This window comes from Phyllostomus discolor, chromosome 1, assembly GCF_004126475.2.
Source record: "Phyllostomus discolor isolate MPI-MPIP mPhyDis1 chromosome 1, mPhyDis1.pri.v3, whole genome shotgun sequence".
Classification (NCBI taxonomy): domain Eukaryota; kingdom Metazoa; phylum Chordata; class Mammalia; order Chiroptera; family Phyllostomidae; genus Phyllostomus; species Phyllostomus discolor.
In genome coordinates, this window is record NC_040903.2 from 105,582,603 (window position 1) to 105,600,720 (window position 18,118).

The window sequence follows — 18,118 nt, forward strand, 5'->3', positions numbered from 1 at the left end:
GAACGATATTTTCTCTGGTTTGAATATAAACACAGCAAGTAGAAATAGGATAGAACAGCATTGTTACCCAAGTTCCTCAAAGGCAGGTTCTTAAATTTTATGCAACGTTTTATCTATTTAGCAGTGATTATATAAATCACCTGAATATAGATTGAAGTACTTTTGGAAGAATATTTTAAATGAAAATATTCCCTCATAAAGTGACTATAACTACCTGGTAGTTGGGCTAAGGAAATTTTATATGTTTCCTGGTAGATGGGTTAAGGAATTTTGAAAGGTAACTATACTGATTAAAGATTGCTCCAAATAGGAAGCAGGTGGAATTTGTTAAGCTCTTTCATGAAGGCATCTTGAGAGAACTAAGTAAGACACTTTAAATATTATTTTCTGAAAGTAAATTGTCCCTTTTTCCCCCTTTTTAAAAAAGCAAAGCCCGCCGTCAGCACCACTCCAGTGCGGATGTCAGTCCCACTTGTGTCTGCACAGACTGTCAAACAAGTGAGTGTCACATAACTTTTTTCTCAGTCTCTCTCAGATGGACAGTTTACTTCTAAAATTAAAAGCTAAGTTTGTTTGTTTGTTTGTTTTAATTAAGCTCTGGCCAGTTTTATTAAAGCCAAATTTTGCGTGATTTATTTTAAACCAGTCTGTTTTGGCATGCTTCTAATAATACTGGAATTACCTGGATCAATGATAGCAGTGTGCATACTCTGTAGTATTTTCCACACCCCTGTGCCCAATTCAGTATTATTGCCACTGTGGTGATGGACACCAATCTTAGCCCACATGGCTTAGTGCTCTATTTTAGATTCCCTCAAGGCAGGACAGTTGTTGGCAAGGGTGACCAGTTTTGCTTTGCGTTGTCTGATCATTTTCAGAGTCCTCTTGTATCCCAGCACATATTCTTCACTTTTCCTAACAAGTTGGAGTCTAGAGCTGATCAACTCCAGCAACTATTTCATTTTCTTTGCAGCCACCATCTCCTGCCTTAGGTGCAGAATGTACCCCAACCAAGAGCAGCCACCTAGGTGGCCACAGGCAAAAGTTAAGATTTAATTACAAGAGATATATACTGAATTGAGAAGCTATAAAGTTTATTTTTGTAATGATTGACATACTTTTTCTCTTGTTTAGGTTGTTCCAAAACCAATCAATCCAACTTCACAGATAGTTACTACTAGCCAGCCACAGCAGCGACTCATCATGCCTGCCACCCCACTGCCACAGATCCAGCCAAACCTCACTAACCTGCCACCAGGCACTGTGCTGGCACCAGCTCCGGGGGCAGGGAATGTGGGTTATGCGGTGCTTCCAGCTCAGTACGTTACTCAGGTATGAGGCAAAAATGAAGTCATTGCGTTTCCAAAAGGATAATTAGGTCTAAGATATTTGGTGGTGTCACATTTTGAAAACTATTCAAACCCTCTAACTCAGTATTTTTTTTAATTGATTTGAGAAAGAGGAAGGGAGGGAGAAAGAAATGCTGATTGGTTGTTCCACTTATTCATGTGTTCATTGGTTGCTTCTTGTATGTGCCCTGACTGGAATGGCACTCAGATCCCTGGTATATGGGGTGATGCTCTGACCAACTGAACTCCCTGGCCAGGGCAATTTGGCCGTCTTTAGATTGAAGCTACAGATATCCAGTTGGCTGGCTTGGATTAGGAGTGTTGCTTCTAGGGATCAGAAGTTTTCTTTTTCAGGTAAAAACCAAGCAAATTAGCACCAATGTTCTAAGCTGTTGAATTGATCTCTTCAGAATGTAAGAGGGGGAAACTGAATGACATGTACTTTGGAGTATATGTACATCAGTATGTGGTACTGATTTTAAAAATTAATGTTCAGTATTTTTATTATCATCTCTTATGTTTAGAAATCAGTGTTAAGTAGGAACTTAATTACTGTGCACGTAACTTCTCATTTTCTATAACTTGCAGTGTGATGAATGATCAATATAGTAAGTTTTATTTACAAGCAGATAACATAGCATTTTTTTAGCCAATACATATTATTACAATATTTTTAGGGCATTTATAATTTTCCAATTCTGGTAACATACTCCTCCATGAAAACGTTTATTATATTTGTACCATGTTGTATTTTTAAAATTTCACATTGGCCCTGGCTGGGGTAGCTCAGTGGATTGAGCACTGGCCTGTGAACCAAAGAATTTCTGGTTCGATTCCCAGTCAAGGCACATGTCTGGCCAGGTCCCTGGTGGGCGCACATGAGAGGCAACCACACATTGATGTTTCCCTCTCTTTCTCCCTCCCTTCCCCTGTCTAAAAATAAAATCTTAAAAAAAAATCACATTGTTTTCACTTCAGTTAATATTAGTTTGGATCTTCAGAAAATCTCCATGAGTTAGTATGTTTGCATGAAATTCTTCATTCTACTTTTCCTATTTTAGTAGGTGAATTTGTGCTTCTTACTGATCATTATACCTGAGAATATTGTCCATTTTTGTAATTATGGTATAAAATTATCTTTCCTTACATGTAGCTACAGCAGTCTTCATATGTGTCTATAGCAAGCAACTCCAACTTTACTGGTACACCAGGGATCCAGACCCAGGCAAGGCTTCCATTCAATGGGTAAGTATTTAGAAAATATGTCAGTTAAGTTGTCGGATCAGGTTATATGCAGCATGAAAATATGTGTGTGTGTGTGTATATATTTCATATATATATTAAATCGTTTATTTGATTTTTTTCTTTTTTCTCCAAAGCTATGTGAGCAATGCCTCTATGGTACTTTTTATCTTGAAATACTTTAACAGAAAAGTTATAGGAATAGTCAAAAGAACTCCCAAATATTTTATTTGAGGGCCACCCCTGAGATGCCTGTTTTAGTCCTGTTAGCCAACACTATATCAGTGCCAACCCAGGGGTACTCTCCTCTCCCAGCCCTATCCACCACCAATGCCCCCCCCCCCCCAGAGGAGCCCTCCACCATACTTTGTGAATAATTGTATTTTTGCCAACCTGGAGGGTTTTACTCTGCCTCTGCCCCTCTCCACATCAAGCTAAGCTTTGTGTTCAGGATGAGTTTCCAGCTGAGTCTGGAGGCCTCCAGAGTTTTCCCAGGCATGGCCCAGTCAGTGGTGGGGGTGGGGGACTTTTTAAATTTTAAGTCATGTCTTTATTTTCATATATTAAATATATCAGTAGCTCATCAAAGAAAATAACTCCCAAATATCTTTTTCTTGGATTCACCAATTTTTCCACATGCTGTATTATTCTCTGTCTCTCTACTCCTTTCTTCCTCTGTCCTCTCCTTTCCCCTTCTCCCCTCCCCTTTCCCCTCCCTTTCCCATCCTGAATGTACTTTTCAAATGATACTGGTTTTTAAGTTGTTATGTTAGATCCTTGCTTCTTTTGTTTGTTTCTTTGTCTGTTTTTTTTTAATCTGTTAATTTTTGCCTTTGCAGTGTTGGATGGAACCAGTCTACTGCTCCCTCCCCTTCCAAATAATTCAGCCCCACATACCCTTTTCTTCTCACTACCTTTTAGATTTGAGTCTAAAAAGTTTTGAGGAGCTTGCTACTCTAGTTCTCTGAAGGAAGAGTATTTTTTGGAATCTTCTGTTGAAGTTAATGATAACTTCCTGCCCCCCAACCCCCATATCTTGGCTCTCTGCCTCCCTTTTTGTGTTACAACTTGCTTTTGAACTTAATATAAATGGAATAACATAGTAACATTTTTATTAGAGATGGATATATTTATTAAAGCTTTATCTTAGAAACAATTTACAGGTTAGGGATTTTTCTAATTTTGAATAGTTACTTTTAATTGATTAAAATGTGTATCTTTTTGTGTGTGTCTGTAGCATAATCCCATCAGAGTCCGCCAGTCGGCCCAGAAAACCCTGTAACTGTACAAAATCTTTGTGTTTAAAATTGTAAGTCTTTTTGCTGTTTTTTCCTCATTTGATATACCTGAAAATACTTTTAAAAATAAATGTAGTTTAGTAAAATTTCTTAACAGACCATTTTCATGAGCCTGAGTAATTTAAATAGACATACAAGTGTGTATGAGAACACACTTGAAAATACTGTTTCATTTGTTCAGAAGGAAATAATTGTAGAGTCTTTACATTAGATGAGGCACAGGTGTAGGGGTTAGGATCACAGCAGCAGGAGACAGGCATAGTCTCTGTCCTTAATAATAATAAATTTGACCTTATTTATGACATCTTTATAATTTGGTTTCCTGAATGAGGTGTTAATTTGAGTGGTTTTTTAAATTACTGGATGATTAATTTGCTTATTAGTACTGAATTAAGAGATCTGATATGAAACAATTAAATGAAAAGCACTGGTCTTATGAGAGTTTGGACTCCAAAGAAGCACAACAGGAGTTCAAGTGAACAGGTTCCACTAACAGAATATAACCAATATTTCTCCCTTTTCATGATTTTGAAATAACTTTGGGGGCACATAAAATCATGTAGCTCATGTGTTGATGGCTGTTGCCGCTGGAACTAAGTTTCTAAACTAAAATTCTAGGAGCCAGTGGTCTCTATTTTGAGCTTTATCATGTGGTTGACAATATATGTTAACTCTCAATAGCTCTGAATACATTTTTGAAATGCTTTACCACATATTTAATGCTATTAGATCAGAAAATTCATAGTTGTGTTTGTTTTAAGTGTCTTTTTTACATAACTTGCACTAATTTTTATATTCCAGATACTGCGATTGCTTTGCAAATGGTGAATTTTGCAACAACTGCAATTGTACTAATTGTTACAATAATTTGGAACATGAAAATGAAAGGCAAAAGGCAATAAAGGTGATTATTTTTTATTTCATTTAACTGATAAACATTTTAGTTTTCACCTCCTTTATGTAGATCTCTTTGTTGTACAAAGAAAATTAATTCCCTTTGCAGTATTTACAGTTAATTTCTTGTGATTAAACTTCACTTGATATTTGATCTGTTTTGATAGGCATGCCTTGACAGAAATCCTGAAGCTTTTAAACCTAAAATAGGGAAAGGAAAGGAAGGAGAATCAGACCGACGTCATAGCAAAGGATGTAATTGCAAACGATCAGGATGTCTTAAAAACTACTGTGAATGCTATGAGGTGAGATGCTGGTTGGGGAAAATAATCTGTTTTTAAAAAATAACATTAGAAAGGGCATACTGTAAAAATTTACTTGAAAATTGGGGAATTGCTTTGCTATGGCAGTTCGAAAATGTGAATAGTTGGCTCCCATCATTTGAGGAAGACCTTCTGGCCTCTCAAGCGAGGTTCAGAGAGCAGGGCCGACCTCATTTTATCACACCTTGGTTTATTGTGCTTCACAGGTGTTGAGGGCTTTAAAAAAAAAATTAAAGGGAAGACACTGCACAAGTAAAACAATTACATCTTGCTTTATTGTGATACCCGCAATATCTCTCAGGTATGCCTGTGCCTTGGTTTTGTTATTACAGTTTGGGTTCTTATTAGCTGATTTACCAGTTCATAACTTCTTGGTCATTATACCTAGAAGTATGGAAATCAGAGCACCAGTTTACTGATTTTCAATAAAAATAACAACAGCAAAGGATTGGAAACTCTATAGTGATTCTCAACTGAGGGTCAGTGCTACCTACCCATTCTGTTCCCTATGAACTTTTGGGAAATACATATGGATACAAATGGTCCTGAGAGTAGAGATTTATTTTTCCCAAATTCCAATAGTGCACTATTAAAGAACACTGCTCCGTGAAAACTAAATTATGTTACGAAGTTTGCTTTGTGAACATAAAAGTATTAAAGGAGGAATGTAGAATATTGCTGGAGGAAAGTATTGGTCAATTGTGAGGTGACTGCATCTGTTTTTACTGTTTTACCAACCCACTTATCTGCTGTTTTTATTTTTGGGTCAAACATGTTCTCTGAAGAATTTAGTTGAAACTCTCCTTTGACAGATGCTGTGGTAAATCATCCCTGTCTTGCTTCAGATAAAGTACTATATAGTGTATTATTTTTATTTTCAAAACTTAAGTATAAGAATCCAGTCATGCCTGAGATTAGTCCTAGGTTACTGTAATTGGTTTCTTGGTGCACCTGAAGTCATTTCTATAGTTGGCTCTTTTCATCTGGTATATTTTCCTTCTTTCAAATTTCATATTCACTTAGAGACCTTATTTTTAGTTTTGGAAGAAGGCCTAACCTTGCATTTGGTAAGGTAATACCAGAAAGGACTGCAGTCTCCCCTGGTGAGGTTTGCTGTGCTCCAGCAGTGCATACCTGCAGTTCAGGGCCTCTCTCGTACAAAACGTGTCAGTAAAGATTTGTGTACTGAACTCCCTGTGTAGTGAAGTCTTTATTTATGTATTGCGTAGGTCAAATACTCCACTCAAGAAGTATAGTAACATCTTGTTAGTCCTAAAGGCAGTGTAAGCGAAGATTGCATATAATCCATATTATTTTTGAAAGTCTCTTAAATAATGTCTCAGAGTCCCCACAAGCCATTTTTCATCTAGTGTTGGAAGAGATTGACCTTTTTGTTTGAACTTCTAATCAAATAAGGGGCTTCTGTTTGTAACCCATATCACACAAATATTGTTATGAATATGTAAAAATGTAAGCCATAAAACCAAGTCCACAAAAAGAGAAAAAATGGAAATCAATGTCAAGCTGGGTCAAAAATGTGAAGAAACCCTTCTGTGCATATGGCAGTGAACAATCAATACATGCTAGGCATATGAAATTCAAACATACACAGACTAATAATTTAATTGAACTAGTTTACAAATCTGTGAATCAATGGAAGTAGAAACAGCAGTAGATTGGTTGAATATGTTAACACATTGTTTGCAGGTAGTTTTTATCACACGCTCTACTACCAGTCAACGTAAAATGTATAAATACGTTTCCCGCATACAATGTGTTAAAAGAGAGAGCCGCCCTATCTGTTGCAGTATAATCCTTGACATTCTGGACATATATAATGTCTAATTAATTTATTGTTCTAAAAGACCAAGAAATAGAAAAACTTGGAATATACTGAACTATGACTAGTAGTGGCTAATTGGCTCACTGTGAATTAGCTGCGATGTTGTCTGACAGTTTGTGTTGAGTTGTTGGTCTTTTGAATTGATTGGGTTTTTTGGTCCAATTGGTCTGCATTCTGGATAGCATATTTATGTTCTTTTCACAGAGCTTGTTGATTGAATTTGTGACTATTTATATTATATAACTGGCTATGCCTTTTCTTATGACCTTTTTCTTTCCCCTCTGCCCCTTTTTTTTTTTTTTTTTTTTTTTTTTTTTTTTTTTTTTTTTTTTTTTTTTTTACCACAAAAGGAGTTGAATTACAAAGCCAAATGGATGCCTGGTCATTCTAATTTCTCCTGCCTGAGTTCCTATTAGATATTAGTACCTTTCTTATGGTTCTTAAAACTTTAGTCTAAATTTATGTTATTGGTTCAGTGATTTTATCTCTTCATCATTAGGTACTTCTTAATCTTGCTTTAGGTGAGGAGTCTCAGATTGGCTGTTAGTAACCCAATTAACTCACAATGTATATTCATTTTTCCCCTTGATAAATGGAATTTATTAGTGTATTGTAAGAAAGGAGTAGGGTAAATGTGTTCATAATATGATGTTTATCTTGCCAGGTGTTATGGAGAGAAGTTGTTTATTTAAATTCCCATGGGGTTCACTGAAGAAAATGCAGCCAATAAAAGATACTCAAATTTACTAGGAGTCTGCAAAATGTAAATTAAAGGACAGTGCATCTCACTTTATTTTCCCTCAGTCAGATTGGTAGGCAGTAAAAAGAGCTGTAACATACATTGTTGGACATAATGTAGGACAGGCTTCCCTTATACACTGCTGATGAGATGTGGTGTCACAGCCTTTTGAAAGAACAATCTGGCCACTTCTATTAAAATTAAAATATATGTACCCTTTGACCAGTGAGCCCAATCCTAGAAATGTAGCTCATAGAAAGAAAAACCATTATATATATACACATATATACAAATATATATATTTTTTTTACTATCTCAACCATTTTATTTATTTTTTAAAGATCTTATCTATTTATTTTTAGAGACAGGGGAAGCGAGGGAGAAAGAGAGGGAGAGAAACACTGATGTGAGACAGAAACATCATCAGTCCATTGCCTCTTGTACTTGTCCTGACCATTTGGGACCACCAGAAGTATTTTTATGAATTGTTTGTGCTCCTCAAAAGCTAGAAACAAATGCCCATCAGTAGGGGAATGACCAAATAAGATGTGGCCCATCAATACCAGGAATTAATACCCACCCATTAAATCAAATGAAGTCAGTCTATGTCAGATGACGTGGAAAAAGGGATTCCTTGAGGCACGGTGTGAGAAAAGGAAGATGCAGAAAAGTGGGAACGTGATTTTGTAAAACTATAAAACTACTGGGTTGAAAAGTCCATATGCTTTTTCTCATAAATTAAAAGACACAATTTTCATTTTCACCAATAACTATTGATTTGGATATTTTGAGTTTGTTGGTTATCTCCCTCATGGTATAATGTTGATTGTTCTCAATGTCTTGATTTGATTGCTGTCAACTTCAGCTGGTCTACCTGACCATGGAGCATCATCCAGTGAGAAATCTTCAGCACGAATCTTTGCAAACCACTTTTGACACTTTCGATCAGTCACAGCACCTTTTCCATACACTGCACACTTCGTTGTTTGTTTCTGTTTTTGTTTTTTTGTTTTTTGTTTTTTGCATTTCAGTTGCATTTTTACCTTTCTTGAAATACTAAAGCATAATATGCTTTATGCTTTATGGAAGCATAATGTTGATATATATTGAAATATTGTATATTTTCTTCCATCAATATTAAAATGACTACACAAAAATTTACCAGTCCTGATGTTTTGTTTTTAGTGCCTGCTGCTATGACAGCGATCACAGTACAATCTAACAAAGTTGTCCTGTACACCAAAAGGTTGCCAATTTGATTCCTGGTCAGGGCACGTACCTAGGTTGTGGGTTTGAGTGGTTGGGGGCATCCAGGAGGCAGCTGACTGATGTATCTCTCACATGAGTGTTTCTCTCCCACATGCTCTCTCTTTCTTTCTCTCCCACTTTCTCTCCCTTCCTCTCTCTCTAAAATCAATAAGCATATCCTCAGGTGAGGATTAAAAATTATATAGGCTTCAGATATAAAATTCTATAATTCATCATGTTTATTATATTTTGTTCACCACTCCAAGTTCCCTTCCATCATCATTTATCCCCCCAAGCCCCCTTCTATTCTCACCTATTATCTTGTGGTAATCACTGCACTGTTGTATGTTTCTATAAAGTTTTTTTATTTTTTGTTTTTTTGTTCTTAAACCCTTCACTTTTTTCCACCAGCCCCACAACCTTACTCCCCTTTGACAGCTGTCAGTCTGTTCTCTGTATCTATGAGTGTATTTTGTTTGCTTGTTTATGTGGTCCATTAGATTCCACATATGAGAGAAATCATATGATACTTGCCATTCTCTGAATGATTTATTTCACTTAGCATAATTGCTCTCCATGTCCATCCATGTTGTTGCAGAAGGTAAGATTTCCTCCTCCTCTTATTTTTTTTATTTTTACGACCAAGTAGTATTCCATTGTGTAAATGCACCACAGTTTTTTTTATACATTCATCTACTGATGGGCACTTGAGGTGTTCCCAAATCTTGGCTATTGTAAAACTGCAATGAGTATAAGGGTGCATATATTCTTTCAAATTAGTGTTTTGGGTTTCTTCAGATAATATTCCCAAGAGTAAAATTGCTGGGTCATGAAGCAGTTTCATTTTTAATTTTTTGAGGTAACTCCATTACTGTTTTCCACAGTGGCTGCACCAACCTACATTCCTACCAATAGCACATGAGGGTTCCCCTTTCTCCACATCCTTACCAGCACTTGTTATTTGTTGATTTATTAATGACAGCCATTCTGACAGGTGTGAGATGGTATCTTATTGTGGTTTCAATTTGCATTTCTCTGATGATTAGTGACATTGAGCATCTTTTCATATGGCTATTAGCCATCTATCTGTATTTCCTCTTTAGAGAAGTGTCTTTTCAGGTCCTTTGACCATTTTTTAATTGGATTGTTTGTTTTTTTTTTGGTGTTGAGTTTTATTAAGTTCTTTATTAATTTTGGATATTAACCCCTTATTGGATGTATAATTGGCAAATATGTTCACTTACCATTTTGTTGATGATTTCCTTTTCAAAAACATTTTAGTTTGATGTAGTCCCATTTGTTTATTTTTTCTTTTGTTTCCCTTGTTTGAGACAATAGAAGAAAAAAATTGCTGAGAGAAATGTCTGAGATTTTACTGCATATGTTTCTTCTGGGATTTTTATGGTTTTGAGTCTAATATTTATGTCTTTAATCCAGCTTGAGTTTATTTTTGTGTATGGTGTAAAAAAAGGTGGTCTAATTTCATTATTTTGTGTGTGTCTGCCCAATTTTCTCAGCATCATTTGTTGAGTAGACTCTCTCTACCCTATGGTATGTTTTTGCCTCCTTTGTCAAATATTAATTGACCATAAAGATGTGCATTTATTTCTGGGCTCTCTCTTCTGTTCCCTTGATCTATATGTCTTGTTTTTATGCCAGTACCTTGTAGTATATTTTTATGTCAGGTAATACAATTCCTCCAACTTTGTTCTTCTTTCTCAAGATTGCTGTGGCTGTTTCAGATTCTTTTGTAGTTCCATATACATTTTTGGAATATTAGTTCTAGTTCTGTGAAATACACCATTGGTATTTTGATAGGTATTGCTTTGAATTTATAGATTGCTTTGGGTAGTATGGACATTTTAATGATGTTAATTCTTCCTATCCATGAGCACAGTATGTACTTCCAGAAGATGTTTTTCATACCAGGAGGAAAATCTATAGTTTCTAGAAAAGCTATAGTGAGAGGTAGGAGAATTGACATGGAAGGGCTCTCAAACACAAACATTGCATAGCCACTCTCAGACTTAAGAATACCTACCTATGCACATGGAAAATTACCTTATTTAGTGTTTGTCAGCAAGAGATGGTTCCCTCTAACCTTACGTCACTTGATCAGTTATGTTAGTTGACCAATTAACTTCATTATCTGTTGATTTGATCATGGAGCCTATATTAATGTGTTTTGGGTTTTAATTTGAAAGCTTTTCTTCTGTAAATCTTTTAGGCAAAAATAATGTGTTCCTCAATATGCAAATGTATTGGCTGTAAAAATTTTGAAGAAAGCCCAGAAAGAAAGACATTGATGCACTTGGCAGATGCAGCTGAAGTAAGGGTACAACAACAAACAGCAGCGAAGACCAAGTTGTCCTCTCAAATTTCGGATTTGCTTACTAGGCCAACACCAGCTTTGAATAGTGGAGGAGGAAAGTAAGTCAGTAGTTCGTCTATTTTTATAGTATGACATGAATATTCATTTTTAGTAAAGTTTCTCTTTTTGGGAAAAATTGAGTTCATGCTTTTGTTGAAAATCTGATTTTTGCATTTTCTTTGCATTATCTTTAGTTATTTGTTATGAAGAAATTTAAAGGCAACAGAAAAAACCATTGTCACATATGTTGTAGTTCTAAAATGCACAGCCATACTCTGCTGTGTACTCTGCTTTAATTTCATTGTCTTTCTCCCTACTAAGCTGAGCAATTATGTACTTTGACAAACCTTTAAAAAAAAAGAGTTTTCATATCTTATTTGTTGTGTCATCCATATTTTTATACTCTCTTTCCTTATCTTGCCTTTTCCGGCCCCTCGTAGCACTCTCTCCACCCTGTTGAAGCACCAGTCATACACTACATTATTGTAGCTCCGTATTTCATAGACAGCTGAGCTCTGGAGCAGAAAAGCTGGAGATTCCTTTAAAGTCAGGCTATTACTGTGCTCTGCAATAGTTTGTGAATTCAAGAACTTCATCTCTCTGTGACTGTTTTCTTAGCCTTCAAATCACCCTTACCAGGTGGCTGTGAGGAGAAAGCCATCTCAGTTGCAGCACGGGCAAGGCTTGATTCGACAAGTTACTGACTTGGGTTTGTATTAGAGAGTTTGTTAGAGGTTAATTTGAGGAATTATTAAATGGAGCCTTGCAAATGTATATCATTTAAAATGCCTAAGTTGAAATTAAGATGCAATGCTTATAAAAATAAGGCTTCTTTTGTACAAAATATCTCAGATATTAATTCTAAAGAACTCTTAAAACAGCATTATCACCAGCAAACGGTTCTTGACTCAATAAAGTGGAAATGGGTAGGCACCTTAATAAGGGATCCCTTTCCTGGTCATCTGCTCTCAAGTAAGCCATCAGAATATTAAATTTACTCTCCACGTGGAGATGAAAGGTATTGTTATACTCAAATATTTATAATTAATTTTTCAATTCATTTTCATGAGGAAATGTTTATATTAAGAAATCTAAAATAACACAAAATTATACACTATAATGAAAACTGTATAAGAATTATTTAAAATGTTATACCAGCATATAACATTTGTCTTTGAATGGCAACATTTTAAGTTTTCTTTTCCTTTTACCTTTCTGATTTCCAAATGCAATATGAGCCCTGCTATTATACAGTATTATTAATTATACAATATTATTGCAATAGTGACATAATTATAATATTACATTTTCTAATTTAAAGTGCTTTTTGTATTTTAAAGATTTCTATAAAACTGTAGAGCAGGCTAAATCCTGAGTTACCCTCTTTTGTCATAAGGCTTCATTTTTTTGTTTTGTAATTTTTTGTTTAAAAGTTGTTGAGTTAGTGGTGAGATTTACATTGCCCAATTTTGTCTCGAAGGCTTTTCACAGTTGGCTGTGTATTGCCAGCCTCAGGATGGATTGTTGTAATTCAGTACTTAATAGTTCAGGTCTTTATGAATGAAACGCCAAATACAGAACAACATTGGGTTTCCCATTGTTTTGTTTGTTGTGATAGAACAATGCAAAATTTTGGTATGCTTGAATTTTTTTTTTGTTTTTACAAATAAATGGAAATATGAAAAAGTACTTTATTTTCAATGTTGACCAGGAGATAATGCTTTCGATTCACAATAATTCATTCATTTATTCAGGAAATATTCATGGAGTGTCTCTGTGTCAGGCATTGTTCTAGACAGTGAAGAAAGAGCAGTAAAGAAAATACTGCACTCATGGAGCTCACATTCATGAATAGGGAGGACTTTTGTTAAAGAAATATCAAGTCAACATGTAGAATTACATCTTTTAGTTAATTAGATAACTTCATGTAGGTAAGAAGACATATATTTTATGTAAAATGTTGTGTTTTCTGAACAGTATTTTTAAAACATGCTCAATCTTCAAATCAGGTCTAAGCGTTTAAAACCCTTTTGGATGTGCTTGTCCTCAGTGCGTAAACTGTGATGCTCAGTGTGCTGGTGAATCATGAAAATGTCACAGGTTCCCAAATGAAACAGTGTCATCCACTATTGCAGTTATTCAGCATCATCATCATCTCTCTCTCTCTCTCTCTCACAAATCATTTCAGATTGCCATTCACATTTGTAACTAAGGAAGTAGCTGAAGCCACGTGTAACTGCCTTCTTGCCCAGGCAGAGCAGGCAGACAAGAAGGGAAAATCAAAGGCAGCAGCTGAACGGATGATACTTGAGGAATTCGGACGATGTTTGATGAGCGTTATCAACTCTGCAGGAAAAGCAAAAAGTGATGCCTGTGCTATGAATTGCTAACTCTTGCACATGAGACTGATAAGTGGAACTGTACAGAAAATTCAAGGTGCAGGGACACTTGATTTTCTGAAAGATAGTTTAACAATTATTGTATAGTTAATTCAGTCCTTGTGAGACCTGAAATTATAATATTGAGAGAAAAGAAATTTTAAATGAGGAAATTAGTACATTTTAAATCTTAGTTAAATCTGCTTATGCCCCTTCTAAAATTGAATTTTTCTTTATTGTATTATATATATTTTTAATTTGCTTGGGTTTCTTAAGGATTAGATGTTCTATCCTTCTGACTCTATTGACAAAGAACATTTATAAATTACTATAATTTATAATGTATGGCGTTGTATGACTTTGTTCAGTAGAAAAAGCCAAAGCAGCATTGATGTTACCCAGTCATTCTCTGGTACTAGACCTAGAATATAAGCAGATAGTACGTCTACATAAATGAGTTCTTATGAAACATATTGCAATAACATTGTGTTTAGAACAGTGCTTTTTAAAGAAAAATCGACTTTTTAGGGTGGATTCTGGAATAATACGTATTGTCCCTTTGGGAATGTCAGAAGGGGAAGTAATCCATAGGCACACATTTAAAATAAAAAAGTTATTTTTTTAAGAAAACATAAAACATTAAGGGGTAGTAGATAATTCTCAAAGGACGGGCAGTGTGTTTTTATAATAAGTGATTAAGAAATGCTCTGGGATGTTTCCATTTTCTTTCAAGGAAGTGGTATGTATTTGAAATGATAATAAATTGTCAGTGATTAATGGGTACTATTAAAATGAAAGGTTCCTATAAATAGAAGGTAAACATATTATTAGGTAGTGGTAAAATAGAATTTATATATAATTATCAGGTATAAAAGTTGACCTGGATGGAGAAATAAAGAATATTGAAGCTCTAAGAGATGAATTTAGGAAAGGATTTTTCATTTATACAAACAATTCTCTTTATAGAATTTTGAATTAAGAAGTTTCAAACCAATGTATGACTTGATTTGCTGAAATGGGCCTCCCAATAACAAAGCTTTCAGAATTGTAGTGGGATTTTTTTTTTTATATAAGAGAAGCTTAATATGGCATTTTTAGCCAGTGATTTGGTAAGCTGAAGGTATGAGTGTTTTCATATAATTACTAAAATAACCTAAATCATTTTCAGAAATTTAAAAGCTTTATGAATTTTTGAGCCTGTTATAATAGGACTCTAGATTTTATGACAAGAAAAACCATGTTGGAATTCAGGCATATTGTTAGGTACCTTAATCCTCAACAATTAGTATATGAATATTACATTTCCTATAAGCAATCTATAGTTGTATGTATTGTGTATATATGTTCATATGAACACACAAGATATAGGCAATAGGAATTAAGTAATCCAAAAGAAGGTTCCGTTATTCATTAGAGTATCTTCCTTTTGAAATTTGGATTTATAAAATTATAGTGCAGTAAACTTTAAATGTAGATAATGCAAACATTCTTACACCTCAATCTACTGTGTTTAATTAAAATCTGTATAAATGTAAATTAGTGTAAGAGGATAAAAATATCTAATCAAGTTATTTTTCAAAAGATTACAATACCTTTTTGGTCTAAAACTAAACTTTGTTCATTTTGTACATATTATGTGTTCAATTCTAATTGCACCTTTGTGATGTGTATTTATATACAGTGTGCAGAAAATGTGTGTTAAATTTGGATTACAATTATAGATTACGTATGATGGCATTGCTTGAGAATGTTTTGCTTGTAAAAATTTCAAGGTGCAATCAAATGCTACTAGTTTTTCTGATTTTCAAGAAGCTGAAGTATTAAGCCTTTTCCTTTGTGTGTAGTACTTACTAAACAACTTTTTGTACTTAGGCATTTGCATCAAATTGCTGAACAAGATTAACATCCACATTAATTAAACGATTTTAAAAGACTATTTGGGGAGGGTTGGGTATATAATTTTTTAGCTCTATTTACATCCCAAAGTAGAAAGATTAAATTTATATTTACTAGAGCTATTCAAAGAATACACTTTTCTATATTGTAAAAACAAGACAGCAAAGTAAATCATACAAAAAATAAACATTTTTACTATTCTGTAACAAAAGATTTTGCACTTTTTCTTTAATAATACTTTTAACCACTTAACATGCAAGAAACCTTTTAACACACCTGATTTTGGGTAAATTTAACATTACCCTTGAAAGCACACAACTAAAAAAAAAAAATCTGTCATTTTGCCCAAATATAAGTAACGTAAATGTAAATTGTTTTTGAAATGAGACATTCTCTTATTTCCACTGGTTCTTTTTTTTTTAATATTTATTTATTTTTTAGAGAGAGGGGAAGAGAGGAAGAGAAACATCAATATGTGAGAGAAATGTCTATAGGTTGCCTCTGGCAAGGCCCCAGCTGGGGACCTGGCCTATAACCCAGGCTGGGAATTAAACCAGTGACTGGCAGCCTTTGGGTTGGTAGGCCAACACTCAGTGCACTGAGCCACACCAGCCCAAGCTCTGGAGACAGCTTTTAAGGGCAGAAACTCAATCTACTTCTTCCTTTCTTACAATGTTTGATGTTCCTGTGATAAACAACTACTTAAAAAAACTAAAAGCAACTTGTAGGTCTTGTCTTTGGACTATGTGGGAACCAGAATCTTAAGGTTAGAGGTAATAAAACTAGCAGAGCAGCAACTTCTGAGAAAGACTCCTGCCTTAGTCTCTGCATTCTTTGATATGGACAACTGACATTTTTCTCAATTCCTATGTAATGTGTAAATAAAAATATCTTTAGGAAAGTCTTCTATTTTATTTTGTAACACAAATAGCTAAGAAAATGAGTATTTGTTATGTAAATACAGCTTGAAACCAGGACCTCCAGCCCTACCTGTGTGATCATATTGCATCCCTTTAAGCATTTCACATAGGAATTTTATAGCAGCAACCCAGAGAGGGAAGCCAATCACTAGAAAGCCTTCACTGTTGTAGTTATTTTCTCATTATGTAGTTTTATGTAAATTACTCGGGTCTTCTAATTTTTTTGTGAGGCTTCTTTAATGCTCATTTTGTTATTCTTTATAGACCAAATGTGACTTTATGATCCAAGTAGTAGTATTATTAAATGTAAGTTACAAAGTTTTTAAAGTTTTTAAATTCAAAATTTAGTTTTGAATAGTTTTATGAAAGCATTTAAGGCATTTTTAATTTTTACCAAAAGCAATAAAAGTATGTATATTCAGGGTAATATTTATTATAAGGTCACAGACTTTAATGTAACTCTGTAATTTATTATATTAGCAAATAAAATCTGGCAATATATGAAAATAACACATCATGACCGGGATGGGTTTATCCCAAGAATAAAAGGTTGACCCAACATTAAAAAAAAAAATCAGTGTTATGTATTAACATGCATAACAAGAAAAACTGATCATCTCCAAAGTTGCAGGAAACAAACTCTTAAATATATTTTAAAAAACTACTGAATTGTATACTTAAAAAGGGGTGATATTATGGTATGTCAATTATATCTCAAGATTTTTCCCCCAAAAAGGTACAGAAAAATTATTAAACAAAATTCAACATCCATTTATGATTATAAAACCACAACACTTCAGCATATTGGAAATAGTGGGGATCCTTAACCTGATAAAGAACTTTTATGAAAAAGCCTACAGCTAGCATATGAATGGTGAATACATTGTTTTTCCCCTAAGATTGGGAACAAGGCACTCCTTCAACATTGTGTTGGAGGTCACTATACAGTAAGGAGGGAAAAGGCCATAGATTGGAAATAAGACAATATCTATTTGTAGATGCTGTGAATACCTATACAGGAAAGTCAAAGGATCTTTTTTTTTTAAAAAAACTACTAGGGCTAACAAGTGAGTTTACCAAGGTCAGTGTCATTTGTACATAGTAGCAATCAACATTTAGACATTGAGATTTTAAAATTACCATTTATAGCAGCACCACCACAAAATACGAAGTGTAACAAAAGATATGTGTAAATAGAAAACACTGATTTAAAAAAAATATTGAAGACCTTCAAACAACATGCCTTGTAGATTGGAACATTCAATGTCATTTAGCTGTTATTTCTCCCCAAATTAATCTATAAGTTCAACATCATTTGTCAAAATACCAGAAAGAATTTTTGTAAAATTCAACAAGTTGATTATAAAATTTACATGGAAAGGTACAACTAGAATAGCCAAACATTTTTGAAAAAATAATGAAGTTGGAAGATTCCAACCTGACTTCAAGACATTAAGCTAATCAAGGCTGTGGTATTATTGGTGAAAGTTAAACTCATGGATCAATAGAACACAATAGAGTCAGAAATATATTTCAATTTTTTACAAGGATTCAAAGATAATTCACTGGAGAAAGAGAATAGTCTTTTTAACAAATGGTGCTAGGAAATCTATATGT

The 18,118-nt window shown here is 34.3% G+C and overlaps 1 protein-coding gene and 1 pseudogene across 6 annotated transcripts in view; one reads left to right on the top strand and one right to left on the bottom strand.

The window, feature by feature from the left end:
• The window catches only part of LIN54 (lin-54 DREAM MuvB core complex component), a 72,488-nt gene extending 56,696 nt beyond the window's left edge, over nt 1–15,792 (top strand). For all 6 annotated transcript variants that reach the window (XM_028505561.1, XM_036027219.1, XM_028505562.2 and 3 more), the window contains exons 6-13: nt 428–498; nt 1,135–1,332; nt 2,503–2,594; nt 3,829–3,900; nt 4,691–4,793; nt 4,951–5,088; nt 11,164–11,366; nt 13,496–15,792. In XM_028505561.1, the coding sequence (XP_028361362.1) occupies nt 428–498; nt 1,135–1,332; nt 2,503–2,594; nt 3,829–3,900; nt 4,691–4,793; nt 4,951–5,088; nt 11,164–11,366; nt 13,496–13,697 (1,079 nt within the window). In that variant the 3' untranslated portion in view covers nt 13,698–15,792. The remainder of the gene's footprint in view (nt 1–427; nt 499–1,134; nt 1,333–2,502; nt 2,595–3,828; nt 3,901–4,690; nt 4,794–4,950; nt 5,089–11,163; nt 11,367–13,495) is intronic.
• Nucleotides 589–1,030, bottom strand: LOC114491535 (annotated as a pseudogene).
• Nucleotides 15,793–18,118: the final 2,326 nt, after the last annotated feature.